Source organism: Colossoma macropomum, unplaced genomic scaffold (assembly GCF_904425465.1).
Source record: "Colossoma macropomum unplaced genomic scaffold, Colossoma_macropomum, whole genome shotgun sequence".
Lineage (NCBI taxonomy): Eukaryota > Metazoa > Chordata > Actinopteri > Characiformes > Serrasalmidae > Colossoma > Colossoma macropomum.
In genome coordinates this window covers 32,079,209-32,092,967 of record NW_023494788.1, presented here as the reverse complement: position 1 = coordinate 32,092,967, position 13,759 = coordinate 32,079,209, and the positions used below count along the sequence as shown (strand labels likewise).

General features: G+C 37.7%; 1 protein-coding gene across 6 annotated transcripts in view; it reads right to left on the bottom strand.

The window, feature by feature from the left end:
* Positions 1-13,077, bottom strand: part of LOC118807258 (spermatogenesis-associated protein 13-like) — a 61,239-nt gene extending 48,162 nt beyond the window's left edge. For 5 of the 6 annotated variants that reach the window (XM_036569218.1, XM_036569220.1, XM_036569221.1 and 2 more), the window contains exons 1-5: positions 12,830-13,077; positions 9,952-11,517; positions 8,899-9,219; positions 6,719-6,860; positions 3,594-3,700 (exon numbers count right to left, since the gene is read on the bottom strand). In XM_036569218.1, coding sequence (XP_036425111.1) covers positions 3,594-3,700; positions 6,719-6,860; positions 8,899-9,219; positions 9,952-11,448 — 2,067 coding nt within the window. In that variant the 5' untranslated portion in view covers positions 11,449-11,517; positions 12,830-13,077. The remainder of the gene's footprint in view (positions 1-3,593; positions 3,701-6,718; positions 6,861-8,898; positions 9,220-9,951; positions 11,518-12,829) is intronic. The other variant, XM_036569222.1, reaches the window with a different exon arrangement.
* Positions 13,078-13,759: the final 682 nt, after the last annotated feature.

Genomic DNA, 13,759 nt, shown 5'->3' with positions numbered 1-13,759 from the left:
AACAGAAAAATAATGTTCGCAGCAGCCTTATCGCTAGTTTAATTAGCACTAGAGTACTTCTTCACAGCCTCAGGCTCTGCCCCTAATGTGGTGGAATTGTGAAAGAGCTCAGACAAAAAGCACCATCCACACTGACCCAGACACATTCACTGTTTAGTAAGTAGAACTGTCACAATCAATAGGGCTGGCTCAAACAGTATTTTACAGACTTTTTTATTAATTGAGTTTTTTGCTCATTCATAAATCCTTTATTTTTATCCTTGAAAAACATTATATTTGAAGCATTTTCAGTCTTCCGTGGAAAAACTTATTTTCCTTTTTTTTTTTTACATAAAAGACAAAAACGTTTAAAAAGTACCACTTTTTATTTTTATTATGTCCCAAAAACCTATGCATTTACATATATCCAGCTATAGCAGTTTGGCTCCAGCCATTCATGCTGACGTTATAAGGACTGTTTCAGCCTGGACTATATTTGAAAATAGTACAATACAGGATAGTCAATCAGAACAGAGGTCATTTACATAAGTCAGTCTTAAATTCACAGTAACAAAACCAGTGTTTAATTCTAAGGAATGAAGAGAGGCTGTAAAATGGTCATGTAAAAAAGAAACTATGTTTGTTGATAAACCCACATAAACATCATAAGTGGACCTTGGGGGAAAAAATGCAGGACATGGGCTCTTTAACCAATGTTTACACTGGCTGCAGTATGCATACATTTTCTGTCCATCAAAACAGGTGTTTTGAATTTTCACTTGCACACAAAACTGAAGCCTAACTATAGAGAACCAGTCAAATAACACACTCCCACTTTCTATGGTTTTCAAAACTATATTTAACATGATCATTTACTTTGATGTGATGATCTTGTTGCAGTAGTTTCAGAACAGCTCCTGCTCTGTATTAACAGTGTGTGAAGGGGACTCTACTGATTCAACAGTAGAAATTTGATTATGATTTCCTGCTGTTTACGCTGTCAAGTTCTAAACCTGCTAGAAAACTGTTTAATTAGAAAACAAAAGGAGAAAAGGAGCTAATATTCCCACATGAATCAGTTGTGAGTCGGAGACAGTGTGGACTGGAAGCATGGCAGTATTGTGATACATGTCACTATCCTTACATATCTGAGATGATACAAACTTCCTATGCTCAATGGTAAACCCGCCTCTTTTGCACTGAGCAATTTTGGTCCGATAATTTAAAGTGCTTCACACGTCTGATTTCTTTATTAGGTATCTCTGCTCTTTAAGATAGGGATGCATAATAATAACAGAATCATAACAGCATATATTTAGATTTGACTAACATTTTGTATCGATATTTGATGAGGTATTTATCGTATTGTAGAAGAAATGACTATTTAGATGATGCTAGAAAAATAAAATGTCTGCATTTTATTCATTTTACTGCATTTGTAACCCTATAGAAATGAATGTCACATTTCTCAGTTATTGTATTCCAGGTAGATTTAGTGCCAACATTACTGGCATTGGTAACAGCATTGGCAGATATGTACATGAAAAATACTGGATATCGGCATCAGCCCACAATTTCAATACAAATGCACCTCTATGGAAAAAAGGGGTGCAGTTTGTTGTGCTCCCAGGTGAGCAAATACCTGACATTATTTTTAGGCATCTAACTAAACCAGCCATAATTTATTTATTTTTAATATTTTTTCATTTATGAACAATGATATTCTGTCTAAAGGCATTTGCTGATTACATTTATTTTAGGCTGCAATGTTTATGACTGAAAAAAAGATGAAGCTTTCAAATGCTAAATTAAAAAACATATACCAACATAACAAATGAATACTCTAGTATTCGAATTATTCAGGCCAAACTAACTGAATCACCTATATGCATTGTTACGTTTCTTCATACCTGTTTAAGACATCCTAGTTTATCTTCCTCTAATAATATATTTTGTAAAGTTCATACACAGTTTGTTATTGTTCAATTGTAAGATGTAAGATGTAAACAAAGGCATTCAGAGTTGTTTGATGTGAAATGCACAATTCTAGAGAAACTACAGTTGTTCACAGCAGTGGTAAACCAGATGCCTCTAAAAGGTCCCTCATAGAAAGCTATTACATGAAAGGGATACAAATAATACATACACGTATACATATATATATATATATATATACACACACACACACACACACATATATATATATATATATATATATATATATATATATATATATATATATATGTATATATACATATATATATATATATATATATATATATATGTACACATTTGTGCTGTAGACAGCGCACCCCCTAGTTCATATCAACAACATTTTAAGGAAAGTATGCCTCAGAGGTTAGTTTTCTACAAAGCACCATTCTCAACACGCAGAGATTTTGAAATATCTATGGAACTTCCATTTAAATCCATTTCTATTGATGATTCTTAAAAAGAAATATTAATTAATCATCAAAATAATCAAGTATTAATATTTTTGCCAGTGACAGCCCTATGAGTAAGCTTCCTTATTGAAGCCTATAGTGACAGATTCCCCCATTCACATTTTGATACCTTCATTCTCTGTATTTAAAGCCTGGTCTGGCCTGAAGATGCAGTTTACAAGAGCACACGCACTCATGGTCTTGCGCCCACACGTTTTCTCTATTTAACTCTCTCTCTCTCTCTCTCTCTCTCTCTCTCTCTCTCTCTCTCTCACAATCTCTCTCAGGCTCTCAACGCTCTTGTTCTCAGACAAAAGGGGCTTTCCAAAGATAGAATCGGTAAGAAAACAAGCACCTACGAATATCATAGCAACAGAGCCTCCTGATGAGGCAGTAATCACCTGCCTCATAACACATGCTCGCCTTCACAATCAGGTGACTGTATGGTGATGCCGGACAAGAATAGAAAGATTATAAGGAGAAAGTTGTGTTTGAAGTGCCTTTTTGCATAAGGAAGACACGTCAGGGGGACAGCTCCCCTTAATTCCCAAGCAAAATAATTAACAAGATTCTACAGCGTAACATTAAGCTCTGGAGCCTTGTCTTTTAAGTCAAGCTAAAAATTATGTAATGCATGTTTTATTTCAGCTTTCATCTAATATAAATCTAAGGGTGAAATTAAACAGTTGTCTTAAAAAGCTGAAAAAGGACATACAACCCTATGTTATCAAAACTTCAATAAAGAAACACAGAAGCACAATTGTTGCATTAGTGGTAAAAGTCTATTCAATGTATTATCCTTGCATACCTGATGTATAAGCAGTCTTTAAAAAGACATTTTTTTAAAAAAGACATTATATTGACATTAAAAAGACACAATTAATGTTTTTTTTTTTTTCTGGCAAACTGAACTCTAATAAACCATTACACAGAGAAAAGAGCCCAGTACATTATATATGGATAATAAAATGATCAGACCTAACTATAATGCAATATGATGAGCATATTGCAATAAATCCCAAGAGTTTGTGAATTTTTGTCTCTTATTGCAATATTTCCTAATGCTTTGAAAACTGAAAGCAGACAGAGAGTCCACAGCTCAAAGCAAGTTAATTAGGCATTGACAATGGTCAGATAGCAAAGGAATAAAGGTTCACTGGGTTCACTCACCATGTTCACTTGCAGAGGTCCAGAACCAGGCCTGAGCAGTTTCCTTCGACTGGACCTTGTGCTGCCATTCCGTAGCCGGACAGTGGCTGACTGAGGGACACATCCGGCTGACAAAAGGGGTAAACATGAATGATAAAAACAGGTATAAATTCACTGGCTTGTTCATGTAATTCAAATGGAGGTCTCAGTGTCATGAAAATGTGTCGCAACAAATAAATATATCTATAAAAGTAAGTCTTAGACCAAACAGATGGAACAAATTTAAATATATTAATATTTTAAATATATATGTATATTTTTTGCTGCTTTTAGTGCATGATTTCCAGGGTTTAACATTTTGAAAAAAAACCCAAAACATTTGCATAACTTTTGCACAGGCCACATTTTACATTTTATTTAGTTTTTTTATACATTCTTAGCCCCTTAAGTCATGAATTAAACACAAAAAAATCTATGTTGAATAATAAATTGTTTAATATATTTATGCATTAACTGTTATGCCCTAGAAACTACTGTAAATCACATGGGAGCACCCCTAAACCTCAATTTGCATTAAGAATGCGAAGATCTATGAATGTGCATGATTATGCAAATTATGAACATTCCCTTGCTGCCTCGTTTCTAAACTTTGCCCTTTCCCCACCACTACCTTGTACATCTTCTCTGTCTAGGTTACAGACTGAACAGCAGTGTTGCCAGATTGGACAATTTCTCACCAATTTGGTCAGATTTTGATCAGATTTGGCAGAAGAAAAAGTGGGTTTTCAAACATGGCATAGATTATCCAGTTCACTCTGCACTACTGACTGTACATAGTTCTGCTACAGGCGTAGTGTAGAAAGGTAAACAAGTTTTTAAAAAATTTGTGTGAGGAATAGTTATGCTTGTAATATTATTGCTAATTATTTGCCTTTCTGACACATGGGGTCATGAGTCCTATCAAACACAACTTGAAAAATGTTAATACTCTATCAATGTTAGTGAGTTTGTATGAGTTTTGCAAGTCATGGAAATAAGACACAAATCAAATAATTCAATAATTTAATTTAAATGATCTATATTTTCTCTGTCCAGGCATTTTCAGATTACGAAAAGCTTTTGGTTCTTTGCAGCGGTGATAAAATTAACATGTTTATTTAAAAGGCCAACAGTGCTATCTAGTGACATTTTAAATACTTATCTAGAAATATTTGGCAAGAAATCAAAAGCTTATTATTGATGCCATGTTGGTTAAATGCTGTATTATTTCATATTATGGTTAGAAGTTAGAATGACCTTAGGCTGTTTGTAATGTCTATTTTTTGGGCAGTTTTTCATGCATTTTCACAGGTTTTGAACATTTTTTAGACAGAAACTACAGAGACAATCTGGCAACCCTGCAGAACAGATGATTCAAAACAGAAACAAAAATGGGCTCCTGCTGTAACATTAATAATCAGAAAGATTCTGTCATTATGTCAGTCCAGCACCAATTGTTAGGTGCTGGACTGACATGTTATTAGCCTCTGATGCAAACAAGTATATAAATTAAAAGCATCTTATTTCAACAGCTCCATACAAAAAAGAACAGGTTTATTTGCTCAGATTTGAGTCTTTACTCTTTAGCATCAGCGAGGCTTCAATGAACCAAAGTGAAACCGCATGGTTGTGTGTAAAGCTTCTCAAGCTAGCTTCTAGCGAACATGGTCGAATGCGGAACAAAAGTAGCTTAGGATAACAGCTCCAAACACAAATACACAAGTTTAGTTGCTCAGAATTGTGTCTTTGTTCTAAAACTTGTGTCAGTGAAGCTACAGTGAGCCAGGATGTGAAACTTTGGAATGCTGAATAATTAAAGGTTAAAAAGCCAGATATCTCTGTGGTAATCACAGATACAGGCTGCTCGGGAGGGAAAAAGTGTGTTTCTCAGATCTTCATCATCAGCCAGAGATAACTGTGTGGTAAATGATGCCACTGGTCATGACAAAAAATGTTTATCCAAAAACCAGCACAAACACAGCACAAACGAATCAGACCATTTTGGCACAAATGAGACTGTTTTGGCACAATGGGGGGCTGAGGGACATCACTCATTGAAACATTATTGCTTCTGAACTTACAAATTAAAACAGCACAAAACATTTATTTTAACGACATAAACCAGCACACAAATGAGACCATTTGGGTGCTATTTAGCCGCTGATGGGGGGCTGTATGACATCACACATCAAACCTTATCGCTTAATAACTTAAGAACTGAAATAGCTCAAATGTTTACTTTAACAGCACAAACCAGCACAAACACAGCACAAATGAATGAGACCAAAGCTGAGTGACATCATACATTGAAACTTTGTGGCTTTATAACTTGAGAATTGAAAAAGCACAAACATTTATTTTAACAGCACAAACCAGCACAAATGCAGCACAAATGAATGGTAGTATTTTTATTCCATTTCTGATTAGATAAAAAATAAAACATAAAATGTGGCCTGTGCAAAAGTCATGGAACATTTTATATTTTTATTTTTATTTTCCAATATTTTAAAATGTAACTATACTAAACTTTGCAGAGAAGTGCCATATTTAAGTCTGCTCCCTGTAGAGGGTGTGTTAACTTATTTTAGAAAAGTAGAAAGTCAACAAAACATGTAATTTGACTATAAGTGTTTAAACCTTTGCATACAACTATATTTGTGTGTCTGTGTTTATATCTGTGTATGTGTTTGTGTGTGTGCTGCTGCTAGACAGTTTTAACCCTTAGTCTAATATTACTTTTGTTTTGCGCTTGTTTTGCTCTACCATGCAAATGTAATTACATCACTGACATACACTATTAATAACATAGTAAGTTACTCAAATTATATTTATATTCTGTATGAACAGGCTTGAGCACTTCTGACTGTAAATTAAGATCAGTGACAGACACAAAATGTAAAAGAACGCACTTTTCTGCAAAATAAGACTTCTCATAAAATTCAAATCATAATAAAACATCTTCTCTATTTGTATACACAATTTGATTTTTATGTCAACTACAACTGCGTAAATATAAAATTACAACATGCTTATATTTCCGCTAACGATAAGGGTTAAAGAACTGATGCAAAATGCAAGCAGCTGTTGTATCAGGTGTTAAACAGTACCTGGTTGAGTTAGCAGCTCTGGCAGGCCGGGTGCTTCCAGTCCAGGCAAGGATGTCTGGGGAAGAGGCAGTGAGCGACATCTCTGGAGCACCACCTTAAAAGGAGGGTCTCGGGGGGACACGCCAGGAGGGCGAGAAAGGGCCTGAAATGCACTGGATAGTATTAGATGCTGTACATTGGCCAACACACAGCAGTTTGGCCTTATTAACTCTATCAATGGCCACATGAATCATGTAAGCTTCTGAATCATTTCCAGGTGAGTGGATGAATCGAAGCAGGGAATGACTCAAGGGAAGTGGAATGGCCAATGGGAGTGCACAAGCAAGAAAAGCAGTATCTAAAAATACAAGTTGCTTGGGAAAAAACTGGGCCAACACATGCAGAGGATTGTTGAGAGTGCATAAATGCTAAGTTGATGTGAGCTCCACAATCAGAAAATGCAGGCATGTATGTGTGATTCACTTCCAAGCTGTTAGTGGTATGCTTGTGAGGTTGTGCAGGTCAGGCCTCACCAGTGATACGTTTTTCTCAGGAGAGTATCTCAATCCTAATGGCAAACAGAGTTGCACAATGGCAACACATTTATGATTTTCTGTAAGCAGTCTCACTTGAATCGTGGGGAAGCTCAGGCAACTAAAAATAGCACTTCTCTGGAGGATTCTATGCAGAGTTTCATCCTTATCAATGCTGCATGCAAACTAGACATTTTAAAGGGCCCATATCATGGAAAAACAACCCACAATCCAATTTCTCCATGATTCTAAATAACTGAGTTTGATATAGTACAGTATTTTGCAAAAATGAGAGACCAACCTGCATTTATTTAACTGCCAGTCAAGACAGCCATTAAGTACAAATTATTAAATCTTCAAAATGATATTTCTCAGGATATATAAAAGTAGACATAGTAGACCACCAAAACCGTTAACATCAAATAAACAGTACTTAACGTTTTCATCTTTGAGAAATAAGATATAACCAAGCTTTACAATGCTTTACATCTGAAAAAAATCACAGGTGTTTCTGTCCATCCTTCCACTGTGAGAAGACAACTCAATGCTATGGCTCTCAAATGATGTATCAAGAGCTGTCAAGAAGTTATTACTGAGAAAAGATATAGAAAAAAGATTTAAAAAAAAATAAAAAAGAAGAAAATTTTATGTTCAAAACTGGACATTTGAAATATGGAGTTAGGTTTTATGGATTGACGAGTCCAAATTTGTAAATTTGTGGCTTACTTGGATTATCAGAAATGTAAAATACAACCAACTTCCATTTACAAGAAGCATGCAAAAATATTTTTGCAGATTCCTTTGAAAAACTGAAAACAAGTCAAAGGGTGGACAAACTAAATACCAAAAAGTTTGAAATTTAATTTTGTTAAATATATGTTTCCTACTTTTTCCTACCCCAAAAATTAATGCCTTGTACTTATTGGCTGTTTTGAAATGAAATTAAATCAAGTCAAGGGTAGTCTCTGACTTTTGTACAGTACTGTATATAAATATTAAAGCTTAAAAACATATTAATCACTGCCCAGTTTATGTGGTCCATATATGGAAACCAAGCTGCAATTCATTGTTTTTGTGCTCAGTTCCACAGCACAAACCAACATATTTGCATATATATATGCCCATTCAGCAGATAAGCTCGCCCATTCAAGTTACATTCAATTCTGAGCATTTAGCTTGTACTGTTTTTGTAATGAGGCACAATATGGCCCCTTTAAAATCTGTATAGTGTACACTTTTACTGTCCTAACATTTTAATCACACTGTAAAGACTAAGTTGCACTCATAGCCTCATAGTGAACTACTAGAGTTCAAGAAAAACAATGTATAGAGAGGATTAGCATGTTAGCATTTTTAGATATGGCATGACTTACTTCAGTGAAAGATGTGACACTTCAATATTAATTTATGCCCCTTAAATTAACATTAGGCTCAAAGTTTGTCGCTATTTACAAAAAATTACTAAAAAACTAAGCAAATAAGTTTATACTTTCACTTACTGCTTATACAGTTTATAGTGGAAACTGATGGAGCTTAATACTTTTCCTAATTCATGACAGTTAAGGACTGGTTATCCACTGTCCTGGAACCACCTTGGAGGCATTCCTTATAACCAATAAAAATGCTAACAATCCATCCATTCTCTGCCTGAAAAGATTGATGGCTTACTCGCTGTGCTTGCAGTGAGTTGGGCTGGACGAGTACTTGTCCCTCTATGACAGACTGTGGCCTCCTGAGAGGACGGGGCCTCCTCGGAACTGGCAGCTGAGACATACCGGAGCAACCTTGCCACCCCCACGGGTGACACTGCTCCTTCTCTCCGGAGGAAAGAACCCCCTCCATTATGGTGGGACACTGCAAACTTGGCCCAGCCACACACACCGACGCAGGCCGCAGCCGGGGTCTTTTTGGAGGGGGAACCCTCATTGCTCCAGAGGTTCTGAAGCGTCTTGGACTTCCCTCACCCAAGCAACAGCCACCTGCCGAGGCCTATTTTAGGCAAGTGGTTATGGGAGAGAGAAAAATCTGAGTGACCTGAATGTAAGGGTACAGGGACCCGTAGCGTCCACAAAAGCCTGCTTCCTCAGCACTGAGAAAAGGGACAAAACTTAAAGCAAATCATACTGGACCACCGCAACTTATTTCATGGGGCTAACAGCCTCGAATGGAACTTCAAAGAGAAACCCCAGCTTGAGCTTGAAAGACAAAAAGGCTGCTGATGATGCTTACCTTGAAATGCACCATGACTCATATCCTCTAACAGCCCAGGTAATTGAGCTCTACAAGCTGTTTGATAAAGAGCTATTGGAAATAACTTATTTCCCTGGAGGGTTGCTAATTTCTAGTCAGAGAGATTAAATGGGGATTTTGCCTGTTGTTTTCTGTGTTCTTCTTAATTGCTCTACCTCTGATGTTCAATAGATGGAGCTAAAGGAAATTCCTTATGTTTAAACAGTGAGTGTCATCTTCTTCATCAAAATATTATTGTTCTGATGAAGACAAAACAGGACTGTTGTGCAAATTTGAAATGGTTAGTCATGGAATGAACAGCAATGACATTGTTATATGACATGATATGAAAAATGAACAATGCTAGTTATTATCAAAAACTTTCAGTAAGCAAATCTCTTTCACTCTTTTATGATGTGAACACATCCAGTTTCGGTTGACAGCAATCATTGAAAACAAACACAGAGCTAAACATTCAAAAACAATCCTTACCTTAAATATTTCATCTGGGCAGTCCGAAACTATCTCTCTATTGCTACAAATATCTCTTTTTTCACCATTCATTTGACTGCCCAGGTCTTTGATTTTGTCTGTAGTGGCAGAAGCCTCAGATCCAGCTTCGCTCTGCTCATGTGCCAAGAGGTCGAACTGAAGCTCGGGCTCAGACAGGGAGCTCCCCTCTGGGCCATCACTTCTCTGGTGATTCTCAATGGTGGCCAGAGAGGTGTGAGTGGAGGTTAGCTGGGATTCTGTCCCATCTGAGACACTGCCTTGGAATCCATTGGCACTTGATGAGTCTGGGCATGCTTTCCAGGATTTTAGCACCACGCGAGGTGATCTACTCACAGCTTCAACAGGTGAAATCACCTCACAAATGTCAGAAGAGGCAGCAGACTTAGCAAAAGCTGAGGCCTCAGCCTTATCTTCGCTCTTTATTCCGATCCGCTGCGTTCTCGGTGAGCCAACCGGGGAGCGTTCTCCTTCAGGAGGTGAGAAGGACTTGGATGAGTTCCTCCATTTCCGGGCAGTTTCAGCTACATTGTTAAAGAACCTAAAGAGGCCTCCAAAATGACCACCCTTGACATCGGGGCCTGTTTGTTTAGGTGCACGATTAAAGTCTTTGATACATTCTAAGTCAACAGATCCATAGTCAGAGTCAATTGTTTTGTCCAGTGTATGCATGGAATCAAAACTCTTTTCCAACAAAGTTGAACTTCCCTTTCCTATAAAGGAAATTCTCCTCAAGTAATTCCAAACATCACCCCCCTTTGAGCGTCTTCCTCCTTGAGGTACCTTGGGGCTATCCTTCGCGTGACGCTCCTCATGGACCGTCACAGAGGAGTTGTTGCAGTTGGAAAAGTTGGAGTGGGCTTTCTTTGTGTATGTGACTCTTTCCACAGTCTTACAACCATTCTGATGGCTAGGTAACTGATCATTCTCAAGTGTGGCAGAAAGGTCTATGTCCTCAAAAGAGCAGTCAAACTCAGTAGTGTAGCCAGCATATGAATGTCTCTTGCCTTTATTCCTGAGTATGTTCCTCTGTGAGTGCAGCAAAGCAGGAGAGTCCCTGCTGTCTTCATTTGGCTCATCTTTAAGCCCACTGTGGAACTTAGCACTGGAGAGCTTACCAGTTTTCCCTCTGAAGACAGAGGGGGACTTCAACTTTTTGAAACCCCTTACCTTGTCAGCAAATGACAGCTTGGGGATGGACGCTTCCCCTGGAAGGATCATGGAGTGAGGCCTCCTCTCATTGTCAGAGGCAACCCTCCGGCGATTAAGGATCCTCCAAATGCCAGCAGTCTTGGGCCCCCGGCTGGGCTCCTGCTTCTCTCTGATGGGCGTCTGACAGGCAGCAGGATCCTCAAATTTGGATTCCCGGATTCGCACAATCCCCGTTTCGCTCTCCATGTCCAGGGAGACATTGAAGACTTTGTTGACGTAGCCATTGGAATCGCTACATTCAGACACGGAGCTGGCTACGTTGTCCATCCTCTCACATTGTTAGATATGATGTCAGCTTTGGACTTTACGGAGCACCATTGTGATCAACCTGAATGTCTAAGAGACAGATAACAAAAAGTGAAATAATGAGTAAGAAATGTGAAACGGAGATGGCTTTTTATTTTTTAATAATGATACTGATATTGAAACTAAAACTGACCTGATGACAAATCAATATTTTTTCTTTAAAAACTGCTAAGCTGTTTTTTAATTGAAGCATTTCACTTAACATGAGCATCTAAAAGTAGACCACCATGCTCAACCTACTCAAACACTCTACTACTCCACAGGAAGAAATGCAGAGCTAACAATATGACACACAACGTGGTATTACAGGGTAGATTTGTTATGGGATTGGATTAGATTCATACTTTTTTTTTAACCTCTGATATCCAATCCAGCATTTGCTGTTGAAATTGTCCCAATGCCAATACTCACTTATACTGATATGCTATCTCCAACCACTGACAGCACAGATTATTTAAGGGCTGTACTGAGCTATACATTATTTTCAAGATGCATGGCTAATTCATTACAACAATCAGTTAATAGGAACCACTGTGTGGGATAAAAACTGAAGAAATTATTCCACATCAATTAAGAATCAACACAAAAAGGCCTCAACAGAATAATTATAATACAGGAAAAGGGCGTCAACCATGCTGATTAAGGTGGAAAAGCTAGAACACTAAGTCCTATAACATCTTACAAACTACTGGGCAGTTACTACTCCATTTTATTTGTCCCCTTTGGCTGTAAGTAAGTCAGCAAATTCACCCGCTCTCCCTATCTCATTACGTCACCCATATTAGCACATATTCTTTCAGAATAGTCTTTTCGCTGAGATCTTTATAAATCTTTATAGTTTGTGGTCTTCCGCCATTCACCTTTTCCTCACTTTACTTTATTTAACCCCAAGCAGATTTGTGTCTTATTTCAAGCAATAATGAAAACAGTTCAACATCATTCTACTGCAAACGATAAAAATGAAGTTCAAAACCTTGTAAAAGTGTCAGTTTGACAGAAAAAGACAACTGCCAATCTGTATGATAAAAGCGTTTTGTGCCAACTTGTGTCAAAGTTACGGGATACCCGCTTGAGATTAGGCTTAACAGTTTTATTCCTCTAAAGCTTCCCTACATAGCAGATCCTCAGAGCTAAATGAACACTTCATTTTGGCTTAGCTGAAACACTGTAGCTAGATTTGCTGTGTAGAATGACATCACCATTTCGTCCATAAACTGCACTTGTTCAAACAACAAAGGCCTATAGCTTTAAATCAAGTTTACGCTCACACTGTCTACACTACCACAAGAGTAATAGCTTAGCATGCTGACATTAGCAGACGAGTTCATAGCGAAATTTTTACCTTACAGGAGTCTTCCCATCTGGAACTTCAAAGGCTGATGTCAGTTCTAGTTCTGGACATGAGGAGACCGATTAGAAAGTTTTGCAAAAAACTCTAAAGCCCCATTTTAGCATTGTTAGTCACCCCAGACTCTTTCCGAAAACTTTACGGCGTTAAAAAAAGCTCGGAGATTCCCCGCATTCCCGAAGAGCAGCGGCACAGTAAAAGTGCTGAACTCTTGCCCTGAAGAGACTGAACAGACGCCGACACTGAGATATGCGACAAGCGCGTGCACGCTCGAGCACGCGCACAAACACACGCTCACACGTTCAGTTTGTTTTCCTGCCTTTATGGGGCATCTCCGTTGACTTCTGAATTACTGTGGTTAAATGCTGTGATGTCTACATCAGCAAACCCTAACCTTAACCTCAGTTACCGAAAGGCTGTTTTTTTGGTGATACTATATTTGGAGTGGTCCTTTGTAGATGATAAATAATCTCTTAACAGATTATCAATAACACATCAATAACATATCAGTGAAGTAGCAGCAGTGAAGCATCTGAATATACTGAAGTAAATTTCCTGAAAATGTACTGTTGGCACATTACTTACATGAAGTAGATGTATTGTTAATATGTTACTTCCATTATGCAAAACCCAATCTCACCCAAAACCTAACCCTAACCCTGGCCCTAATCCTAACCCTAACCTTAACCTCAACCCAGAACCTAATCCTAACCCTCATTTGTTTTCGACATGTTACTGAGAGTCCGTTGAGTGTTTGTTTCACCTCAAAAGAAAGTGTCACCGTTTTTTTTTTTTTTTATGTAAAAATTGTTTTTCCTTGTGAGGTCCCCACAAAAGGTACCCCAGTGCCAAAATGTACATTTTCCATTAACCTGAGTGTCATTTGGTCCCCACAACTAGATAAATACATGACCAAACATACAC